General features: G+C 40.8%; 1 protein-coding gene across 1 annotated transcript; it reads left to right on the forward strand.

The window, feature by feature from the left end:
* The first annotated feature begins 7,307 nt into the window (after positions 1-7,307).
* Positions 7,308-25,203, forward strand: msh2 (mutS homolog 2 (E. coli)). Its single transcript, XM_061708752.1, has 16 exons — positions 7,308-7,528; positions 8,546-8,694; positions 8,811-9,095; positions 10,348-10,494; positions 12,693-12,842; positions 13,084-13,217; positions 13,561-13,760; positions 14,732-14,841; positions 14,958-15,081; positions 19,222-19,372; positions 19,471-19,568; positions 20,263-20,508; positions 20,586-20,790; positions 21,256-21,503; positions 24,311-24,486; positions 24,851-25,203. The coding sequence occupies exons 1-16, from the start codon at positions 7,321-7,323 to the stop codon at positions 25,028-25,030; spliced, it is 2,811 nt and encodes a 936-aa protein (XP_061564736.1). The 5' UTR covers positions 7,308-7,320; the 3' UTR covers positions 25,031-25,203.
* Positions 25,204-25,641: the final 438 nt, after the last annotated feature.

Here is a 25,641-nt window from a genome sequence, read left to right on the forward strand (position 1 = left end):
AATGTCACAGAGGCGTGTCAACCAGACAGCCCTACGACATCCAGAGACTTGAGGTACTCAGGGCAAATCTCATCCACCCCCGGTGCCACTGAGGAGCTTATGAACCACCTCAGTGACCTCGGCTTGGGTGATGGATGAGCACGTCCCTGAGTCCTCACTCTCTGCTTCCTCAGTGGAAGGCATGTCAGTCGGGTTGAGGAGATCCTCGAAGTATTCCTTCCACCGTCCGACAATGTCCCCAGTCGAGGTCAACAGCTCCCCACCCACACCATAAACGATGCCGGTAGAGTACTGCTTCCCCCTTCTGAGGCGCCGAACGGTCCTCCAGAATTTCCTCGAGCCGACCGAAAGTCTTCCTCCATGGCCTCACCGAACTCCTCCCAGACTAGGGTTTTTGCCTCCAGGACTGCCTGAGCTGCGGCTTGCTTGGCCTGCCGGTACCCATCTACTGCGTCAGGAGTCCCACAGGCCAGCATAGCCCGTTAGGACTCCTTCTTCAGTCTGACGGCATCCTGTACTTCTGGTGTCCACCACCGGGTTCTAGAATTGCCGACATCAAACAACAAAGTCGATCATTGACTTCCGGCCTAGGGTGTCCTGGTGCCACGTGCACTGATGGACACCCTTATGTTTGAACATGGTGTTCGTTATGGACAAACTGTGACTAGCATAGAAGTCCAACAACAAAACACCGTTCGGGTTCAGATCTGGGGGGCCGTTCCTCCCAATCACGCCTCTCCAGGTATCACTGTCATTGCCCACGTGAGCGTTGAAGTCCCCCAGTAGAACAATGGAGTCCCCAGTTGGAGCACTATCCAGTACTCCTCCCAGGGACTCCAAGAAGGCCGGGTAGTCCGCACTGCTGTTCGGCCCGTAGGCACAAACAACAGTGAGAGACCTTTTCCCGACCCGAAGGCGTAGGGAAGCGACCCTCTTGTTCACCGGGGTGAACTCCAACACATGGCGACTGAGCTGAGGGGCTATTAACAAGCCCACACCAGCTCGCCGCCTCTCACCCTGGGCAACTCCAGAGTAGTGGAGGGTCCAGCCCCTTTCAAGGAGCTGGGTTCCAGAGCCCAAGCTATGTGTGGAGGTGAGCCCGACTATCTCTAGCCGGTTTCTCTCAACCTCACGCACAAGCTCCGGCTCCTTCCCCCCCAACAAGGTGACATTCCATGTCCCCACTGTGAGGGTTTTGGTCCGGGGATTGGGTCGTCGAGGCACCACGCCACGACTGCTACCCAGTCCCCATTGCACCGGCCTTTATTATTCAATGAAAAAAAAGTTGCTTCAATGAAAAAAAAGTTTAATAAGAAAAGCCTTCACTTCAATAAAAAAAAGCATTTTCAATCAAAGAAAAGGAATGCTTTTTTTTTTGCATTCAAACACTTTTATTATTTGATTGAAAATGCTTTTTTGAATGAAGTGAAGGCTTTTATTATTGAACTTTTTTTTTGATTGAAGCAACATTTTTTTTGATTGAATAATAGAAACACAAATCTACCTTCATAATGGAAAGGCGGTGTGCTGCCACACCTACACAAAGATGACTGCCAGAGAAGGGTTTTCCAGAGAAAAGCGTTCTGTATCTGATCCATAGAATTAAGTCAGAATCTTGCAAGTGAAAAATCAAAATGATTATGATGCTTATGAAGAAACAAGTCCTGTGGTCTGATGAAGCCGAAAGGGATCTTTTTTGGATCTGATTATGTTGGGTTGCTGGAGGAAATAGAGGATAAATTTCATTTGACAGCCACTAACAAAATTAACCTCCAATGGGTAGAGAGAAGAATGGATTCAATTAAATACCAGAGTTCACTACTTTTGCCTTTTCAAATAAATTAAGTTTTGTACTTAAGGCCTACCGTCCGATTACCCTTCCGGTCATTTTATTTTCTAACATGTGATCTATTTAAGGGGTTTATAAACCCCAGATTTCCCCCCTGTCATCTCTCAGTGAACAACAATAGCTGAATTGACAAAGTTTTTGTGGGTCTTTTCACCAATCACCAAAAGCTGTTTTTAAAACTGAAAGAAAGGGCTGTGCCTTGTAGCATTATCCAAATATTGGCATTTATGCGGGTATGCAGGTCAGATGGGGAAATGGGTTGTCTGCCCCCTTCTCTGTTGGCAATGGGGTCCGCCAGGGGGGGCTACTTTCGCCAGCCCTATTCAATTTATATATGAATGATCTTTCCATGCAGTTAAATAACTGTAAGACTGGCTGTATGGTTGGGAACAATCGAGTAAACCATCTGATGTATGCAGATGATTTAGCTATACTTTCTCCCAGCAGTGCTGGGTTTCAACTGCTTTTGAATATCTGTACTGAATATGGTATAGCGTTCGATGTTAAGTATAATGCTAAAAAGATTGTTGTAATGACCTGCAGGGCGAGAGGGGATAAGGACCTTTATAACGTATATAACAGACCAAATGTCTGATGATGATGATCTGTATAGACAACGTTGCATATTATATGCTCAAGCAAATATGCTATGTAGGAAATTTCACTCATGCTCTAATGAAGTAAAGGCAAACCTGTTTAGAGCATATTGTATACCTCTCTATACTGCCCCCTGTAGGTCAAGTTCAAGAAGGCAAGCTTACACAAACTACCGGTTGCATCTAATGATTGTATGATAATTTTAATGAGAAAACCAGGGAGGAGCAGTGCAAGTGAATTGTTCTGTAACATAGGCATTAATTCTTTTCATGCACTCCTGAGAAACTTGATGTACAGATTTATGAGTCGTTTGGATGAGTCTCAAAACTCTATTATAAACTGCTGGCTAACCCCGGCCTCAGTGCAACAAGATATCAGTCTCCGTTCTGGAGACACTGGTATGAGTGTCTCTTGTTGTAGCTGGTGTTTTTATGTGTTTATGTTCTCTTAGTGTTTTTATGTGTCTGTATGTTTTTTAATGGACCTTGAAGTCTGCACAAATAAAGTTGATGATGATGATGATGATGATTATAATAAGTTCAAAATCTGCACTGGTACTTTTAAGCTTGAATTTCAAAACGTGATCATATTTAAACTACCGATTTTATCTGATTTTATCTATTGTTCTTATTTATAAATCTTGCTTTTTATTTCTAATGTCTCTGTAAAGCACTTTGAATCACCTTGTGTTGAATTGTGCTTTGTCTTAAAAGAAATAAAAATAAAAAGAAATGAATGAAGAAAAACATGGTATGAACCTTTTAACCTTAGTAAGTGGGATTATCTAAAACCCTATGTGAGTATTTGAAAGAAAATATAACTAGAGATGAGACGTGGCCCAGTTTACAATCGGTCGACCGAGTTAGTCCAGATCTGGAACGGCATACCTCAGCTTCACACGGCTCTAGATCAGGCAGCAGATCAGAAATATAATTGTGCAAACTTTTTTCCCAAATATTAAACTAGATGAGAGGCTTGGGAAAAACACACATGGATTGAATTTGTTGCCCTTGATATGAATTAACACTGTATATATTGCTACGTATACCGTTAACACAAAAGCTTCACTGAACACGGTCCCTGGTTTGAGGTATATCTGAATACTGTTAGAACTGTTAGTTGACGGTTGAGGATTTTAGGGTTAAGCACAGCCAGCGGAGCTGATCTACCATCAAGCTTTTCTTTTGAATAACAACTCACTCATCTTTTGATTTGCCTACATCCTGGTAAGACAAAAACTATACATTATTTTTTAAACTATTATCATTACAGAAGTCCACTGAACGATTTACTGGATCGTATCTTATAACATTAGCTAATCTTCTCCTCATGTGTTACCACAGGTCCTAAAGAAGCAATAGACGTATCCCTTCATTTTCTGTTCAGTCACCAGAGCACAGGTGTTTGGATTTAAGCTTTCTGGTTATCTCCAGTTATGGCACTCTTATGGTGGCACTAACCCGCCCAAAATGCATGAATATTAAAACTAAAACCTTCATGTGTAAAATATAGTGATTCTTCACACTGTCTTATTTCTGGTGGTCGATACCAGAAATAAGACAGTAGTGGCAATTTGGAGATGCTTCCTTTTTGGACAATATTGGCAGGTTGCATCATCAAGCGTGGGGGAAGGGGATGTATGTAGTTATCCATCATTAAATTGAATTTTTTGCACGTTTGTAGTAGAATGTCTGTTACAGAAATAAAAATTTAAAACACACAAAGCTCAAGTTGTATGGAATACCACAAGCTTTTTCTCACCCTTTTTTTTTAATCTTAAAAACTATAGACACTAAACTTTGATTTTGGTTTGTTATTAAATTGTGTTAAATGGTCATTTGTTTCACATCTCACATGAAGTAAAAACATTTTAGAATCACCTCGTAATTTCCATTTATAGAGCATATTATCATTTGAGTATGATACCTAATCTGATACTAAAAGAAAGTTCTTGCAGACCTCTTTGCATTTTATCACCTGTCATTTGAAATGATGAAAGTATTATAAAAGGTATTTAGGTTGACAATTTGATACAGAAATGTGGCAAACATGCTTTTTAAAAGAAACTGGACAAAATAGTTTCAGGTCACCAGCTGGTGGTGTTGGATAATTTCTATCTCTCTACAACAAACACCAGCTGTTCTCACCGGTTGCTCTCACCCCAGGCATGACAAAGCTCTTTGCAAGGATTGAACTGGCACACATGAAGAGCATCATCCCTTTTAATCTGGACAACTATAAATCCAACAGAAGACGTCACTGTCCCTGTCACTACACCATGTTTATGCTGCAATATCTCGCTGGTCGTTTTCTGGGAGCCTCCAAAGGCGACACACAAGCGGCTGCCTTGTCAAACATCATTTTAATACATAATTACTCTTCTTGTTGTGATTTCTTTTATTTATTTATATGCAAACATGAGCGTTGGGCCATTGGTCGCTGGACATCACCCCTCCTGGTGTTTACGCCAGGTAGAAACAGTGAAGCGTGTAATGTCGTAAAATCGACTTCTTCCCATCTGCTTTCGACTAGTTTTGCCTGACGGAAGGGCCCGGATGTGCGGCACAAAAGATTGAATAGAAAAACCGTTTTATAATAGATCCATGAGAAAAACTGAATTGAATGATGAGTGAAACTGAAAAATGAGAAGGAATTAGGGAGCTGACTTTTTCTTTCTATTTTTTATTTAACAAACAGACAAACAAAGCAGTAAAAGAACAAGATGCCTTAGATGTGATTAGTGTTTTTTCCAAAGGTTTCTGGTTTATCCATTTAAAAAAATGTGATTGGCAATTAGCAATTAAAGACTGCTCAGCAAATATTACATGTAATATCCCTGGTAAACATGAAGTCACATACTTAGGACTTTTAATTTCCAAAGACCAAAAGTTAAGTTGTTCCTCTAATTTTAATTCCAATTATACAGAAAACCCAAAGTAAACTAAACCAATGGCTACAGAGAGGTTTTTCGCTAAAAGGGTACTAATTACCAAAAGCCTAAGGGATATCCCGATTGACTTATGCTGCTATTTCCTTACATTTAAATAATACAATTAGTAAAAAAAATTAAAAAAGTGTTCTTGTTCTCGGCCGGCCATCGAAGGCAGGAAATGGGGAAATGTAGGGGATAAATCTTGTGGCAGTAGTAGGAAGTGAATTTGAATTCTTTATATCTGAATGTAAATCATTCGATTTGAACCTGAATTGATTGATTTGAATATTTGCTTTTAAAATCTGAATCTGAATGGACTAATTTAAGTACACCAGGATAAAAAAAACAACTGTATTTCCTTCTAAGTCAGCTCCCCATGACTTCCATCGGGCCGGCCACATCCTAAGGGTCGGATGGCGGCCATAAGTAAGGGACAGCTAAAAGGAAGGGGAGGGGGAAAGAAATTTAAAATTGAGAACTTACAATAAAAAGGAAAAGAGGAAAATGTGAAAATATGTGCACTGCCGGTCAGGAATTTGGACACACTTTTCATTCAAGTCAATGGGGGGAGTGTGTCCGGGCTCTTGACTGGTAGGAAACATACCAAATTAAAAAGCAAATTAAAAAGGGCAAAAGAAATAAATCTGGTTTGCATTTCTTAAAAAAATGGTATTGTCATCAGCCAATTGGCTGATGGTAAGGTCTTTATTAGCTATTGTGATTCCTTGTACAGCACTATTGGAGATATGAGTTTTAAAATTTGTGAACAAAGTAGGAAGAAATATGGTGAGATGGGACATCCTTGTCCGGGTGATGGACTGGTGACCTGTCCAGGTGGACCTCTGTCTCTCACTTGTGATGAGCTGGGATAGACTCCAGCAGACCCACGGGACCCTGCACAGGATAAAACGGGTATAGAAAATGGATGGATGGATGGATGGATGGATGGATGGATGGATGGATGGATGGATGGATGGATGGATGGATGGATGGATGGATGGATGGATGGATGGATGGGACATCCTTGGCGAATACCACGTTTCAGGTCAAATCTAGGGGTGGAGCCATTTGGCATTTTAATGGTACTATTGCCGTTAGAATGTAAAGTTTTTACAGCTTAACAAAAAATTACCCAAAGCCAAATTTTTTCAAGGAATGAAAGTTAAATGTATGTTTGATTGTGTCAAAGGCCTTATAAAAATCCTGCAAATATGTCTAAAACTAGTCTAATGTTGTTAGAGATGGTAGATCTGTTTTTCATAACTGTCTCCTCATCAATAATTCTATTGGCAAGTATTAAAGCCATAATCTTATAATCATTATTGAGAAGACATATAGGTCTCCAATGATCAATTAAAAGTAAGTTTTTTTTGTTGTTTTCGGAATGAGCATTATGAGACCTTCTTTATACTTTTCAGGAAAACCTGTAGACTGCGTTCCATTTAACCTCGGAAGTCGGAACGCGGAACTGGGAATGACGTCACAGCCGAGTTATCCAGTTCCAGTTACAAAGTAGGTAAACAAGTTTGTAGTTCGCATATACCACATGAAAAATGTAAATTACACTATAGCAGCATATATATGCCGAACAATACTTGTATACGACTGGTTTAGTGTGACCAAAACTAGAATGAAGTGCTACGAATTTTTACGGAGCTCTCTTCTACTGTTTACAACCGGGGCAGCAATCTTGGAATGTGAACTCGGGGGTGGTGAAGACTCTCCCACTTTCCCAGTGGGAAATCCCACTTCGAGGGGCGTTCCAGTTGAAAATTCCGACTGGGAACTAGGAAATCCCCACTTCCGAGGACAAATGGAACGCGGCATTAGTTAATTAACGAGCAAATCCAAATCAAACTCGCCGTTTCCATGGGAACCAGAACCACGACGGCCAGATGACGTAGCTTCCTGTTCGGCTCCGTCTCTGGCGGGAGATTCCAGCATGGCGGTGCAACCGAAGCAGAACCTGTCCATGGACAGCGCGGCCGAGCACGGCTTCCTCAACTTTATCTTCTCCATGCCGGAGAAGCCGGACACCACGTTTCGGATCTTTGACCGCAACGACTACTACACCGTCCACGGGAAAGACGCCATCTTTGCTGCGAAGGAGGTTTTTAAGACGAATGGGGTCATCAAGTACTTGGGATCAGGTAGCGAGAGCATGCACCGGTTTAGCTGTGCACCCATGCATATAGCTGTAGATTATAAACTGCGATATATGTGTTTATTTTTTACAAGCAAGCGAAGTTTCGTCGCTTTTGACAACAGGATGCAGTCTAAATATCTGCAAATATGTCTACGAACTGCAATTATTTCTCATCCTGTCAGTTAATACGCCTATTTGCAGAAAATATAGGCACACATTTAGGGCTCTAATGTAATCTAATGAGTGCATTTTTTACCTTTTAGGCCATATTTGTATCAAAGTAACCATGCTTTTAATGTAACTGTTAGGATTTTATGAAATTGTTTAAAGGTTTGAAGGGTTTTTCTATAAGATTATACACTGGTGCTTTTTCTCTATTTGCAGGGTCAACTCCTGTTTTTGTGACTAGGCTGTTAAATAGTGTTTCTTTAGGTGAAGACAATGAAGAGAAACATATGTTTTAACACTGATGTGTCTCATCCGATATCTGGGTTGACATCTTAAGTACTAGGAAGCAATAAACAGGGATATTCAATTCAATTTTATTTAAAAAGGGACAGTGTACAGTTAAAACATAAATGTTGCCATCTGATGCACTGTACCAGATTATAGCTTTAAGCTAATTTGCATCTGCAGTCCCTTGGCAGGTCACAATAAAAAAGAAATACAGAAATACAATATACGGCTGAAGGTCTGATATGTTGGCCAGCTGGCTCCACCGATGGGGTTCACGTACAAAGAACACCTCCATTTTTAGTATAAATACAACTGAATCAATGACCACCACCGGATGCATTTTTTTCCTACCTCTGTGGTTTGAGAAAGGTGTACCTCTGGCTGGAAAACATTGTGCATGATATAATAAAGCTTGTAATAACTTTGATTCTGTTCACTAATTTTCTTATGGTGCACCAGACAAATGAACACGCAGATCTTTCATAACCCACACATATCACTCATGAATATAAGGCTGGATCTGTAAGGGTAATTTTTGATCTGGTGGTGTTGCATTGGTCAACAGGAAGTCGGAAGCTGGAGGGTGTGATCTTAAGCAAGCTGAACTTTGAGGCCTTTGTGAAGGACCTGCTGCTGGTGAGGCAGTACCGGGTGGAGGTGTACAGGAACCACAGCAAGAGCAGCAAGGAGCAGGACTGGAGGATCGAGTACAAGGTACTGGGAGTGACATGTTAGTGGCAGTCCTAAAAAATGTACCATGAATGGTAGTACCTGTGTTTTGCACCTGGAGATCCTCTTAATATTCATCCCCCTGTTTCCTCAAAATACAGGCATCTCCTGGAAACTTGACTCAGTTTGAGGAGATTCTGTTCGGCAGTGGAACCGGAGCGGAGGGCTGTGCCGGAGTTGTAGCGGTCCGGTTTGCAGCGGCAGCTGATGGACAGCGTGTGGTCGGCGTCGGTTATGTGGATGCAGCCCAGAGGACGATGGGAGTGTGTGAATTTCCAGATAACGAGATCTTCTCCAACCTGGAGTCCCTGCTGGTCCAGATCAGCCCTAAAGAGTGCCTGCTAATTCAGGGTGAAAACAACACTGATGGGAACAAGCTGCGGGAGGTATGTAGTTGCGACGCGGTGGTGGTGCCTTCTGCATTAAATTTCTCACTTATATGTTCAGCAAGTCCCTAAAACCACAAGTTTCAATGGGCCAGTTTCTCTCAATCAGTTAAGATGTGGCTGACTTAGCCCTGGTTTTATGAAGTACCACTCAAACCACAGCACTAGGGGTGTAACAATATATCGTGCCACGAAATTTCGCGATACAAAAACGAAACGTGTCGTGGAGGTGACAAAGTGTATCGCGATATTGGGTTATTAATATTAATCTATTGTTTTGACTAGAAACGCGCATCCGACCGCGCCTCGACCCGCGGACCAAAATCCTACTACGCTCAGAAGAAAGTAGTACCTTTTTGCGGTCCCGATCACGGGACTCTTGCAGGGTTTTGAGCTCTGAACTTTTAAGTCTGGTGTAGTGTTAAGCCTTACCTTATTAAATTAAACCTTTTTCGGGTCGTGAGTAGGATAAACACGGGGAAAACTTCTTCCAAGTTGGAGTGTACTCTAATGTCCGCTCAACAGCGTAGGATTTTAGAACATCAACACAGCACCTAGTGCCGTACTGTGGCGTATCACTCCGCCCAATCTAAAACAGACTAATCACTACAGATAAACTGACTAGTGTCATTATAGTCCCTGATTTACATCAGAATATAAAGAATATATTTATAAAATAATAACCTTCTTAACAAAAACATATCTCCTCTTACACTTATAAGGTGAGCATGAATCCATCTTTTTCATTATGTAAATTTGTATGTATTTATTTACTTTTATTTATTTATTTAATTTTAGTTGTTAAATTAGAAAGAAAAAAGTCAAATCATACATGAGAGAAACTATTCAGTTTGTGGCAAAATATTTGTACTTGTATGAAACTGAAGATGCATAATGCAAACCTGACATTTACTTTTAGTTCAGTTTGTGGAAAATGGTTGGCCTGGCTTTCTCTTAAACAGTTATAAAGCATTACAAACTGGAACAATAGGGCAAATGCACAGCATTGTTTTGTATTTTGTGTCTTTCAAATAAAATACAATTATTTCCAGTCATATGTTCCTCATGCAAGGTTGTTAAAAAATACTGCTATAATATCGTATCGTTATCGTGACCTCAATATCGTGTATCGTATCGTGAGATTAGTGTATCGTTACACCCCTAAGTTACACACACTTTCACAGACGTGAAAGGATATCCGAATAGCCTTGATGAGCGACTAACGACTTCTCTGTCTTTGTTCCCCGTGCAGGTAGTACAGCGTGGTGGCATACTGGTCTCAGACAAAAAGAGAGCGGACTTCAGCAGCAAGGACATCGTCCAAGATCTCAACAGGCTGCTGAGAACCAAGAAAGGAGAGACGGTGGCAAGCAACACTCTGCCCGAGCTGGACAAGCAGGTGATCAAGAGAAGGAAAAAAAAACAAACAAAACTGCATGCAGGACAGGCACTAAATATGCATCAGTTGATCAAGTGGTGATGAGAATTCACCTTTTTCTTTTGTCTGATTGGCCCTGACTGGCATTGGCCAGTATTAGTAGCTGAGCTTGGCTGATATTTTATTTCTATGTTTTCGTTCAGTACATGCATCAAATGATTAATTGGTGGAAAAAGAAAGTATTTGTGCAGCCTGTAAGGCAAACAAATAATGTGGAGTAACACCTACAAAAGCATTTGAGACAACATACTTAATCCAACACTTGGACCAGCATCATACTGCTGAAGATGGTCAACGTTACGAAAATGAAAACCCCCAAAGTAATACCCATTTTCAAAAACGGAGATAGACACCTTTTCAACAATTACAGACCAATTTCCTTACTGTCTCAATTCTCAAAAAAAATAGAAAAATTATTTGTCAATAGACTTGATAAATTCATAGATAAACACAATCTGCTGAGCAATAATCAATATGGGTTCAGAGGTAAGAGGTAATAACCTCAATGGCTGTGATGGAACTAGTAGGAAATTTCAACTGCTATCGAGAAAGGGGAATATACAGTGGGGGTGTTTATTGACCTGAAAGCATTTGATACTATAGATCATAATCTTTTATTAAATAAACTAGAGAGATATGGTGTCAGAGGGATTGCCAATTCATAGATAAAGAGTTATCTCGCTGATAGATGTAAATATGTTGAATTAAATAATGTAAAATCGGAACTAGAAAGAGTCACCTTCGGTGTCCCACAAGGCTCCGTGCTAGGTCCTAAATTGTTCATATTATATACAAATGTTATCTGTAAAGTGTCTTGTTTGCTGACGACACAAACCTTTATTGTTCAGGGAAGAATTTGGAACAGCTGCTGAATGTGGTGGAAGGAGAACTGAAAAATGTGAAGGCATGGTTTGATATCAATAAGTTATCCTTAAACCTAACTAAAACTAAGTTAATAATTTTTGGCAATAGAAAAATAAATAATTAAATAACAATTAAAATTAGTGGTATGGAAATAGAGTATACGAAAATAAGTTCCTAGGGGTAATAATTGATGATAAACTTAGCTAGAAATCACATATAAATAGTGTAAAATCTAAAATGTCTAAAACCCTAGCAGTATTAAATAAAACAAATTATATCTACTGTCAAAGAGCACAGTTTTTGATGTATAACTCACTCATAGTTCCATACATGACTTATTGTGTGGAGGTATGGGGTAACTCCTATAAAACAAATACAAACCCTATTTTCTTACTACAGAAAAGAGCTTTAAGGATAATTAATAGATCTGACTATTATGAACTAACAAATAATCTCTTTATTAAATATAATACTCTAAAATTCCATGACATAGTAGAGAAGAAAACTGTTTTATTTGCCTTTAAAGCCCAGCAGAGACTGCTTCCAAACTGCATTCAGGAATTGTTCCAAATAAAAGAAACCCACTATGACCTGAGGGGGAAACTCATGTTTGAGATGACGACAGTAAGAACCAATATTAAAAAGAGATGTACATCAATTAAGGCTAGAGAAATATGGAATAGTTGTGACAACGACCTAAAAATGTGCAGTTCTATCTACAAGTTCAAGAAAATGTTTAAAGAAAATATTGTAAATAAATATAAAACTAACTATAAAGTATATTATCAAAAACATTCTAGAATGTCAATTTTATATTTTGTCTTATTTATTTTTTGTCTTCTTTATGCATTGTTTGTTTCCACGGATTAATGCTAATGTTTCAGATTTAAGCTGATCACAAGATAAAAAGGGTAGGCACTATAAGCTACGGCTTCAGCCTACACCTTTTCGGCAAAAGCAATGTTTATTTTACTTTTTTCATTTTGTTTTGTAAAATAACTTGTACAAGGCTTAAGACCGAAATAAAGACTATTCAGTCATTCATTCATTCAAGGAAACATTAAGATGCTGCCAGCGAAGGCCCGAGTTGTGTATATAGGTTTTTTTATTTTTTATAATGGCATAATAATAAGGGAGCTGTGTTTGTTGCCATGTACCAGTATACACATGCTGAAATCAATTAACCCCTGCATCTCTTTTATGCTCTTTGTTTTCGGTTCTGGCCTCTTTATGTACGAGCAGACAACAGTGGAAGAGTTGAAGAGTTAAAAAGAGACGTGTGTTTTCATTCCCAGGTGGCCATGTCATGTTTGGCTGCAGTGGTGCGTTTCCTGGAGCTGCTCTCTGATGAGTCCAACTTCAACTCGTTTAGTCTCACCCCTCTGGACCTGGGTCAGTACATGAGGCTGGACAACGCTGCTGTCCGGGCGCTTAATCTCTTTCAGGTGAGTCCCGCAGGCTGTCCCAGACCCACGTTCACATAGTCAGCATATAAATGCATATAAATGCATTTCTTATAGTCTCATATGGGTCCAGTCCAATATTTTGTTAAAAATACTCCCCTGCAGAGAGTCAGGCACCCACCTCATACCTGTATCAAAATTGATTTTAAGTCGAGTTTTTTCTTTCTTTCTTTTCTATGCATCTTTGAAAAGCTCTAACGTGTTTGAGTTCTTCTCCCTTCAGGGTTCTCCCGATGACACGAGCGGGGCTCATTCTTTGGCCGGTTTGTTGAACAAGTGCCGGACCCCGCAGGGGCAGCGGCTCGTCAACCAGTGGATCAAACAGCCACTCATGGACAAAACGAAAATAGAAGAGAGGTAATAATACAGTGACCGGAATTAACTTTTGGGATCTGTAGTTTTAGTTAACAAGTCCAGCTGATTCAAGTCAGTATTTATGTGATAGGAGCACAGTTGTGTGTGATTTTTATGTAAAGTTTGTTTAGGAGTAGGATGAAGGAGGATAAACTTCCTTTTAATTCTACATATTTGATTATTGTTTTGTACTTTATTACATTTTATAGAATAATAATGGCTAAAAATAGTGCAGTGGAAGACCTCAACATTTATTGAGTATATTAAATTCAGTAAAAGCGCTGTTGCATGCTCAGGACTTTAAATGTGTGTGTGTGTGTGTGTGTGTGTGTTTGTGCACATGCAGGCTGGACCTCGTGGAGAGTTTTGTGTGCGACTCTGAACTGAGACAGACCTGCCAGGAGGATTTGCTGCGGCGTTTCCCTGATCTCCACCGCATGGCCAAGAAGTTTCACCGCCACTCTGCCACGCTGCAGGACTGCTACCGCGTCTACCAGGCCGTGAGCCAGATCCCCGGCCTCGTCGCGGCCCTGGAGGGGTACTCAGGTAGAGCAGCTCACTGTGCACAAATCACCGAGCGGTCAGTGGCTGCCTCTCCGCCCGTGATTATGTCCGAACAATGCTCTCCAACGCATCTCCACCTGCCACCGGAGGTGTTGTACAAATATCTGAAGCTGTCTCCATACAAACTACAGCCAGTAGTACTCTGTACTCTGTTGTGACTCATAATACGCTGCCGGCATTTAGTCTGGAATCATATCACCACATAGGGTGCCTTTTTTAAAAACAAAGAAACCACCGAAAAAACAAACTTTGTCATTAGGTTCCTCCATCACCTTTGAGACCTTCTACAGCTCCTTGGTGTCTCTGTGGATAGTTCAAACTGTATATTGGACTTGTTGTTATGCTGCAGAATCCATTTGTACGGTGACCCAAAGGGGAAAATCACAAAAGAACCAGACACAGTTTTTTTTATGTAACACACATTGTTTTTTTTTTTTTTAAAGAAGCCTCATTTCAACAAGCATAACAACCAAACTAAAGCAGTTAGTTGTGTTTTTATTTGTTTGTTTGTTCTGTTTTCTGTTTAATATTACGTGCTGTTGTTTATTAAGGAAGCGTTTTCAAATGAGATTTTACTGCTCTCTCTGTTTTAAAACGTTTTCATGGTGATGTTTCAACCCGGAGCTGCGTTCCTGCTCTCAGACTAACTGTTCACATCATACCCAAGCTTCTTCTATGTGTTTACAAAGCCTCTTGGCTCATATTCTGAATTTTTCAATCGTGTTTTGGTGTAATATAAGCAGTAAAATATTGTACGTGATGCCAGTGGTTACTGCTTCCTCCTTTAAGTCTGGAGTTACTTTTATCACATTGTCCAGCTGCTACGATGTCCTCTGCAGCTGAGGGAAATACTCCCGTAAAGCAGACCAAGAGAACTCGATGATGCTATCTAAACATATTCAAATATTTCTTCAAATGAAATTGAAAGTCGTGTCCGTGGTTGTGTGTTGCAGGCAGCTACGAGGTTTTGCTGCAGGCGGTGTTCACCTCTCCTCTCAGAGACCTGCAGAACGACTTCATCAAGTACCAGGAGATGATCGAAACCACGCTGGACATGAACCAGGTCTTTTTCCTCAGCTCTTTTATAAACCCCCCCCCACCTAAGTGGTGAGACTGCTGTTCTGTACCTAACACGTTGTTGGGATGCGTGTTTAATTGTTGAAATGGTGCTGAACGTAGATCGACCATCATGAGTTCCTGGTGAAGGCCTCGTTCGATCCGGTGCTGAGTGAGCTGAGAGAAAAGATGGATGCGCTGGAAAAGAGCATGCAAGCGGTGCTGAACAGTTCAGCTAGAGAGCTGGGTGATTACAGGACACGTACACACACACACACACACACACACACACGCACGCACAAAGAGGCTACTGTCGATTAATCGGAGTTTAAAGATTAGTTTTGAGCAGACATTTTGACTGTGTAATTTATGTGTGACTGCATCTGCTGATTTATTTATTTTTTTTTTTAAGTGTGGTGCAACAAAAAAAAAAAACAAAGAAAATTAATAACCCCATGCAGTCGTCATGTGCTATAATGTGGGAATTTATCGTTACATTGTCTTCCTTCTTTCTCACAAACCACTGAGGTTGAAAGCATCCAAATCAATGTTAAACCGGACATTGTGCGAAGCGTCCCGGTGATGTTTCTGTCGTCAAATTAAAACAAAAACAGCCGGCGTGGAGGAAAATCCAATTAATGCAAAAGCAACAACAAAAATGTCATTGTATTCTGTCTCTGAGGGCCGACGCCATTGTCGGAGAGCTTCATGAAGGTGCATGAAGCTGCTGTTTCAGACCCAATATGAACCTGTTGCGTGACTTTTTGTCACGCAGGCCTGAAGTCGCAATGACAGTGAGCTTGCGTGTTGGGATTACCTCGGAGATAGGAGACATTGTAAAAGCCAAGGAGACGTAGACCTCGTTTAAATGTCAAAATCACATGTACGTGCGCTGTTGCCCTTGCATTTAAATAAGCAAAAGATTTGATGATTGGACTCTGGAGATACAGGGAGGTCACATGATCCTGTCCCAGAGTCATGGATGAGAAGGCTGACAAGAGCAGCGTATGAAGTGAAGTACCCATCATGCCGAGGGGTTAACATACAAGCATCATGGGGTCCACGTGCCCACAAATCTATTAATTGCTAGTTTTGCAATAAATAGGTCTAAGATCACAATCTGAGGATTGATTCAGGTAAAATAACACTTGTATTACTTTTTCACATCGATTGATCACCACAGAAGCCAGATTTGAACCCGTTTTATAAATAAGATGTGCTGGAGAACACTTCACACAACTATTAGATGGAAACTAATGCAAATCTTGACAAAAGTGGAATGTTGTCACTGCATAAACATATTCTGTTCCAGCAACCTAACGATCTGTCCCTTTGTTTTTAAGTCCAGAATGACAGCTCGTTTTACAAACTTGTGCTTCTGAAGTTCTTCATGATGCAGGTCAGAGGACAATTTTACAATTTCACAGGTCACAGATGCGTAAAATACTTAAGGTCACGTCCCTGTTACACAGTGTGGATGCGGCCATCGTCATTTGGCCTTAATGTTCTGTAATTACTTTCCCAGTACCGGAGGATGATTCATTAGGGCTCCTTAATGTCTGTTTTTATATTCCTAACTCATGATTAACATTTAGGGCTAATTTGGGAAGCAATGCTGCACAACAGCCCAGATGAAGGAAGAGGACAGATGGCTAGACGGCCCCAGCAAAGAGTCGATAGTCCCCAGGGCTGGGCGATTAAATCAATTTTATCGATTAGAGTGGAATTTATAGTCATGGCGACTAAAGGTAGCAGCGCAACTGTCATCTATGTATTTATGTGTGGCACTCGCTCCCAGCTGCACCCTTAAAACACCAAGGCAACACTAGCGGCATCGTTTCCCTGCAGTCTCTTAAGATAGGAAGACGACCTGGTGGAAAGACGTTACAGGTGAAAATCAAGTGTCCATTAACTCCTGGATTCTCCCACATGATAAATACTTGATAACCTCTATTTAAAATTGTAGTCAAGACCTCCTAAACTGAGACTAAGACACTACCAAGACCAGAGAGTCTCAAGACCAAGTCAAGACCAAGACAGACCAAGTCAAGACCAAGACTAGTTCAGCTCGAGACCGAGACCTAAAAACAACCTAGTTATTTCCTGATCCTGCGTGATTGTAGAACATCAGCTCCATCCTGTTTCAGCTAGTTTCCATATGAGCTTGTTTTCAACTGCAGCACAATAACACAGAGAAGTGGATGATGATGTTGAACTCGCTATAAATGTTTCCATCCATCAGCTGAGATCAGATATGTGTGGCGACTGCACTACCGCTTAGGCTTGGGCCGTATCCAAATTTTGATACCGTCAAACTTCCTCCACATTTTACCCCGGTATACGGTCTTACCGTGACTAATTAAAAATGATGACGTAAGCCTCAAGTGGTGTTACCAAACTGTTGGCTTGAGCCTTCACCGTTCAGAAACTGAATACCAAACACTATTACTGAACAATAACAACATAACATGCTTAATATTAATATTAACAACTTTTATTAACAACAAATGCAACTTATAAAAAAATTGCAAATACAACATCAATTTGAGCGAGCCGGCGCTGTTATTTCAGCGCCGGCTCGCTCCTCTGCGGTGCCGACTTGACCTGCCGCTGCAGCGGGTCGTTTCTGCAGGAGGTTTATTCCCAGAGACATGTTTTTTCGTGGGGGTTCAGGTTGTGTCTCTGTCTCTTGGATTCTGATTCCACTGCTGCTGGTGTCGCCCCTCTAAGCTCACGATCTCAGCCTGGAATTCAGCCTTGATTTCAGCCAGTGCGTTATCATCAGTCTCATATCCTCCGCGGTAACGACGGTCGAGGAAAGTGCACTTTCGCATTAATTTGCGCACTGAATCAGATTCATACTTGGCCAACAGCTTTTTTAGAATTGCAGTTTTTATTGACTTTGTTAGTTCGAGGTCGTTTCAGTCACTCGGTGCGCGACCTGCCATCTTTCTCCCCCTCTCTCTCCCAGTGCGTCTCTCTCCGCTCCGCGCTGTCACGTGATGACATCACGTTCATAAACTATGGAAAGTCTCAAAATGTAGGCTAAAACATATTCAACTATTTAAGTAAAACTGAAAATTCAACCACACATAAGTGCTACTGGACATAGAATCAATTTTAGGCATTGAAAAACTTTTATTTGATATTTAATTGTTATCTCTTATACAAGTCCATTGCATTTTTTCATGACGGTATTGAAAATGATACCGCTGCTATTTTTAGACACCGACAGTATACGGTATTACCGTAATACTGCCCAAACCTACTACTGCTATTTCTACACTATTGGAGGATTGACTCCAGTGCTTTTAAGGGTTGACACGACTATTAACTAGTCCCAAAGTCCTCTAGCAGAATAACCAGCTCCAACACCCCCCTCCACCTCAGAAAAGTCTGATGAATATTAAATGTTACTGATTTAAATTGTACTTAATCTGTAGATGAAATGTGAATTTTAGATATTAAAGACAATTATCGACTTGAAATTGCATTATTTACCATTATAGTAGCCAGATTACACCGTATATCAACATCACTGAAATAGACCTAATGCTTAATCAATCACAACAATATGCAAATATTATTCAAAGGCCAATGATGCCATATACAGGACTGTCTCAGAAAATTAGAATATTGTGATAAAGTTCTTTATTTTCTTTAATGGAATTAAAAAAAAAATATATATATATCATACATTCTGGATTCATTACAAATCAACTGAAATATTGCAAGCCTTTTATTATTTTAATATTGCTGATTATGGCTTACAGTTTAAGATTAAGATTTCCAGAATATTCTAATTTTTTGAGATAGGATATTTGAGTTTTCTTAAGCTTTAAGCCATGATCAGCAATATTAAAATAATAAAAGGCTTGCAATATTTCAGTTGATTTGTAATCAATCCAGAATGTATGACATTTTTGCATTACAGAAAATAAAGGACTTTATCACAATATTCAAATTTTCTGAGACAGTCCTGTATTTATTCAAACAAGGTTGTTATAAACACAAAACTGTAATTACATACAGACACATGCAGATAAACCAAAACATTCAAATCAAGTGCAAAATACAAACAAAACTGTACATGAACAAGAGGAAGAACTGCTGATCACCAGATTCACCTTGGTGTGCAACGGCATCTCAACTACAACTCTACCTCTACTGTATTACTATTTATTTTAGAGTAAATTAAGTCATATAGTTTAGATTTCCCTTTATTTGTACCAATATTTTAGGTCATTTTTAGTTGATTTAAAAAAAAAAAAATGTATTTATTTTTTAACATTTAAAGGAAAATGAACCTTGAAAACTGTATTAGGCCAACCACCCGCCCCTAAGTATACACTTTGAGCCCATTGTTTGATCATATTTTGTGTTTCAGGTCTGGATGCCGGTAAGACAGTGAAGCTGGAGTCCAACGCTATGCTGGGTTTCTACCTGAGAGTCACGTGCAAGGAGGAGAAGAGCCTGAGGAACAACAAGAAGTTCACCACGCTGGACGTTCAGAAGAACGGCGTGCGCTTCACCAACAGGTCTGTGTTGCTGTGCCACGCGTCCGCAGCTGGTGTCTTAAACCACTCTGTACGTCAGCGGATTGAACTCTTAAACACCCCCTCTCACGTGTCTGCAGTAAGCTGAGCTCTCTGAATGAGGAGTACACCAAGAGCAAGGAGGAGTACGAGGAGGCCCAGAATGCCATCGTCAAGGAGATCATCAACATTGCCTCAGGTAAGAAATCTCATCACATGCGGCTCACGGTGTCTCGTCACATCCATTTCACCAGCGGTCAGATCTACGGTGTCCTGTTGACCCAATGTACCATTAAGTAATTGATTTCATTCAAAGGACGTGCGTGCGTGCGTGCGTGCGTGCGTGCGTGCGTGCGTGCGTGCGTGCGTGCGTGCGTGCGTGCGTGCGTGCGTGCGTGCGTGCGTGCGTGCGTGCGTGCGTGCGTGCGTGCGTGCGTGCGTTATTTTTATATTTATATATATATATGTGTGTTTATATACAGGACTGTCTCAGAAAATTTGAATATTGTGATTTTCTGTAATGCAATTACAAAAACAAAAATGTCATACATTCTGGATTCATTACAAATCAACTGAAATATTGCAAACCTTTTATTATTTTAATATTCCTGATCATGGCTTACAGTTTAATAAAACTCAAATATTCTATCTCAAAAAATTTGAATATTCTGGGAATCTTAATCTTAAACTGTAAACCATAATCAGCAATATAAAAATAATAAAAGGCTTGCAATATTTCAGTTGATTTGTAATGAATCCAGAATGTATGACATTTTTGTTTTTTTAATTGCATTACAGAAAATAAAGAACTTTATAACAATATTCTAATTTTCTGAGACAGTCCTGTATAGTGTGGTTTTTTTTCAAGTTTTCCAACCCTCGTGTGCCACCAGGTTATGTGGATCCCCTTCAGGTGCTGAGCGACGTCATAGCACAGCTGGATGCTGTGGTGAGTTTTGCAGTGGCGTCCGTCTCGGCTCCGGTCCCGTACGTTAGGCCCCGCCTCCTGGATGAAAGCTGCAGGCGTATGGAGGTGCAGCAGGCCAGGCATCCCTGCATGGAGACGGACGCAGACACCGCCTTCATACCTAACGACATCACCTTCGTCCAGGGGAAGAAGAGCTTCTACATCATAACAGGTGGGAGACGTCGCGGGAGGCTGATTAGGTAAAAGAAGGACGCACTTTTACAATCAACTCCTTCCTCTCATCTGCAGGACCAAATATGGGCGGGAAGTCGACATTTATCCGACAGGTGGGCGTGATCGCTCTGATGGCTCAGGTCGGCTGCTTCGTGCCGTGTGAGAAGGCGGAGCTCAGCGTGATTGACAGCATCCTGGCCAGAGTGGGAGCAGGAGACAGCCAAGTGAAAGGAGTCTCCACGTTCATGTCAGAGATGCTGGAGACAGCTGCCATTCTGCGGTAGGAACACACACATACACACACTTTGGCTGTGCGTAGATTAGGGCTGGGTGATTTTGGACAAAAATAAAATCCCGATTTTTTTTTTTTTCCTCTGAAAACCCGAATTTCGATTTCGATTTTTTTGGTATAACTACAAAAGAAAATGGAATAAATTGTTTCAAATATTTTATTTTTATTATATTTTAAAGAAAAATAGCAAACTAATTTCCCTATTGGGAATGAAGTGCAATTGAAAGATACTCTAAATCCTCCTTGAGTTTAGTAAAGTGACAACATTTACAATTTTCTTGACCAAACAAAGATGACTAGACGAGCTGCAAAAAAGGAAAATCGATTTTCCTTTTTTTAACATCGATTGTGATGAATAAATCCGATTTAGATTTGAAATCAATTAATCGCACAGCCCTAGCATAGATAATACACACCTAAGCCTGTTTTTCATCCTCTGTGTCGTTCCTGCAGCTCGGCCACAGAAAAGTCCCTCATCATAATCGACGAGCTCGGCAGAGGCACGTCCACCTACGACGGCTTCGGGCTGGCCTGGGCCATCAGCGAGCACATCGCCTCCAAAATCTCCTGCTTTTGTCTCTTCGCCACTCACTTCCACGAGCTGACGGCGCTGGCATCTCAGCAGTCCAGCGTCCAGAACCTGCACGTCACGGCCCTGACGACCCAAAACACCCTCACAATGCTGTACAGAGTCAGACCAGGTCAGCACACAACACATAAGTTCTGCATTTCCTTTCTCCCCGTGTTGATGCAAACTGATATGTGAACTAACAAACCAAAGGTTAGGTTTTCCAGCCGCGGCAGAGTTTTTTTTAGTTTTTTTTCCTCCTGTTCGCTGTGTGGTTTTGAAAAACAGGAGGATGAGGTTACTTTTTCTTTCTTATAAATGTCCGGGGGGATAATGAGTTTCCTGTCTTTAAAACTGATCATTTATGATGCGAGTGATGGGGTGAGACCAGAAACCTGAAGGTAAGTTTATAAGATAAAGGGAAAAAAAAAGGTTTTCACACCGTTGTAAAAGTTGAAGGAGGTAACTAAGACCTCCATTTAAATTTTTTCTTTAAAAAAGAAAAAAGTCAGCTGGCACGTAAACGGCAGGTTACAAGATCTTTCTCCAGCTTATTAAAGCCACTGTTATGGCAATCTATCCACAAAAAATGCCATGTGAGGGAATTTGAAGCCATTTCCAACTCATGCTGGTTCTGAAAGAAGTGGTCCGACAGGGAGCTGCGTTCAACACTTTATTTTGCATATGCAAAGCTTAAAAAAACACCTACAAAAACTCGAGTGCTGACGAGCCGGTGTATTATCCAAAACAACAACACAATAAGCTGCTGGTGATATAACAACCATATGGACCCACACAAACTCTGCACGGTTGAAAAACTGTGTGGCTTCCAGCTCCTAATTCCCCCCGCCTGATCACCTGTGTCTCCCTTATCTAACCTCTGATTGACAATTACCTCCTATGCCCACAGGTGCGCAGGTGATGTAATGACAACCTCCACCCACACACACACACACACACACACACAGCACAACTCTAAATTGGCTACAACAGCCACTTTATGTAATTTTTCATTTTAACACAGAGGTTTTTTGAGGGGATTAAAAAATGTTCCCGGGGTTATGAGTTTGGCTGTTTCTCCTCCAGAGTCTCGAGCTGTAAAGCAAGATCCCAAAATAAGCAGTGATGCACCGAAATGAAAATTTGTGGCTGAAACCGAAACCGAAAATAATAATAAACACTTGGCCGAATACCGAACAATACCGAACATGGTTCTTCAGCAGTTTTTCATTTATTTTGCCAATTTTTTCACCATTGCATAAATCAAATACATTTGATTTAGGCATGCTTTTCAAAGAAAAAAATCTTTTACAAAATTACAAGGTAGAAAATATTTATTGAACATAAAAAAATTATTTTTTTTTTAATTTCCCAGCATTATGTTGTTTTGGTTCCACCTCCTGGTGAATGTTAGGTCAAATTCTTATGGGGTTAGTTTTTGGTTGGCCAACGATTTATGTAGTGCGCAACGTTACGGGACGGAGCGGCCAGTCTATTTCCTTATTTTACAACGCCGTTATTAATTGTTTGGTTTTTTCCCCCACTTATTTCACCGAACACCGAAAGTGTTTTTTTGCCATTCTCGGCCGAACAATTTCGGTTACCGAACAATCGGTGCATCACTAAAAATAAGCCTAGTTTGGTTAACTCACTTTTAGTTTACTAAGCTCAATGAAACGGGTTCAGTAGTGTCTCTTCTTTATTGCAGCTGTTTGTGTTCTGATCCTGAGTTACTGATGTAAAAAAAGAGTGTAGCACTCATCTTTAGCTGTGCTGCTATACTTTTGGACTTTTTTTAACCCCCTTCTATTCCAAAATCAGTCTGTCAGATGGACTTACTGCACTCATACACAGCCACAACATTAAAACATGCTAAAGGAGGGCGTAAAGAACAGAGTGTGAGGTGTTCACCTCGCGTCTAAGCCAGGGCTGGGTCAGTCTGGTCCTCGGGGACTACTGGCCTACATGTTTTAGACGTTTCCCTCCATCCACACACCTGGCTCTACTAAATGGATCACCACCAGCTTCCCATCGCTTGCAGGAGTCTGTTAATGACACAAATGTTTGTATCAGGCTGGTTTGAAGCAGAGAAACGCGTAAAAAATGCAGGAAAGCAGCACTCAAGGACCGGGCCCTGGTCTGAACTCTGCAGAGACCAAGCTGGTGGGATGTGAAGGAAATCTGTAGAAAACACAGAGAACCTACCGACCCCAGAGCCCTCAGGACCCAAAGAACCTGTTAAGATCCCGATGTGAGACACTTCAGGACACTCTCAGATGTTCTTTAGCCCCACTTCTTCTTTTTCTTGTTTCTTGGAATGTCACATGGTTCCTGCTCAGAAATCTTCCTACACATAAAAAAAAACAAAAGTTTAATATACATTTTCAAATAGATTTTGTGTTTTACTTTTGTAGATATGGGATTTCTATACAAATGTTTTTTTTTTTAATTTAGTCCATTTATGGACTCGAAGCATTTTTTTCCTTATTTTTTATATATTATATTTTATATAATATATTTTATCATAATAAATACACCAAATACTGCAACAACTGTATTACGTTACATATATTTACAGCAACAGCTTCATATGTAAAAATGAAAGTAATTAACTCACCACTATTAAAAGTTGTAGCACTTAATTTTGTTCAGCATGCTAACATGCTCTTGCATCCCATGTCAAGACTGCCTTATAGGCATTCAGCATAAAAGGCCTGTAATGGCATTTCATTGCAGCTGTTTTTATGTTCAGATTTTACAAAAAAAAACCTATTTCAGCCATAAAAACAAATATTAAAAAAAATGCAGCCATAAAAACAAATATAAAGAAAATGCAGGGATTGGTCTCCGGCGGTGCTCCACATGGAAGCTGATGATGCATTTTTTAAATTTTGGCTGTAATTTCTCATCAAATGAACTGTAAACTCTTTATGTTTTCAGGTGTGTGCGACCAAAGTTTTGGAATCCACGTTGCCGAGTTGGCCTCCTTCCCTCCGTCGGTGCTGGCTGCGGCGAAGGAGAAGGCCGAGGAGCTGGAGGAGTTCCAGGAACCTGGAGGGGACCGGTCGGAGCGGGACGAGGAGCCTGAGGCCAAGAGACGGCGCTCAGACAAACAAGTACGGCTCAGTTTCCCACAATAACTCCCGCTGATCTCATCATATTAAACTGAGGGTTGAAGTAACTGATCAGGAATGCAAAATGTTCATACGCTGTGGTTTAAGGCATTGATAAGAATTAAAAAGCATAAAAGTATCCAGCAGAATGTTCTTGAGATTCCACTCCACTGTCTCTGCAGCATTTTCCAGGATGTATTCATATGTAATTTTCAGCTAAAGATGTCACTTGAATCAACGTCTGTAGGGTTTGTTATGTAGGAAGAGATCTGTGGTCGAGGTGACCACAGTGATGATCCATTAACTGTTCGGTATAGCTGCGCAGAACGTGTGTATCGTCATTGTAAAATGATGTTTCTTTCTTCAGGTGGCTGAAAGCCTCATCGAGGACTTTCTGCAGAAGGTGAAGTCTCTTCCTGTTGCCTCGATGACAGAAGAGGAGGTGAAGGTGGAGGTCAGGAGACTGAAGCAAGAGCTGGTTGCCAAAAACAACACGTACATCGGTGGGCTCCTTGCTCGTTGCACTCCTGTAAAAACTAAAGTGTAGACCTACACCGTTTCCTCGACTAAGCCACACCAATTATCTACTGTCCAACACCAATCGAGTGCTTATAATGTATAGTTTTTCAATAAAAAGTCCCTAGCGAGCTACACGTTAATCTTGTGTCTTGATGTCTGATGGCTATTATTCAGCTTTGTTCTGTCTGGACCTGCTTGCTGACTGAAAGTCAGCCCGTGTTCTGCTGATAAAGGTTTCTCAGACGTGAAACATACATCCCATAGTTGGAGCAGGCATGTCTGAGCGCTCTCCACCCTGCTCATCAGTGCAACCATCCGTGTTGTTGCTCTTACATGTGTGAAGCTTGTGTTCTTCCATGTTTCTGCTGTTGGTCCAAATAGATACAATTACCGTGTTTTCCGCACTATAAGGCACACCTAAAAGCCTTTCATTTTCTCAAAAATCGGCAGTGCGCCTTGTATATGATCATTACGGTAATTTCTGTTACTGTAGTCAGGGGGATTGTGGGTACTGTAGTTGGTGTCGCCGAAGTAATGGCGCTAAAAACATCAGGAATCGTCACAGACGTTCAAGAAAACAGCGGCGACGCTGACTCGCATAATGGCGACTTTGACGAGACGGAGCAAAGCTGTTTTTTA

This window comes from Cololabis saira, chromosome 19 (assembly GCF_033807715.1).
Source record: "Cololabis saira isolate AMF1-May2022 chromosome 19, fColSai1.1, whole genome shotgun sequence".
NCBI lineage: Eukaryota > Metazoa > Chordata > Actinopteri > Beloniformes > Belonidae > Cololabis > Cololabis saira.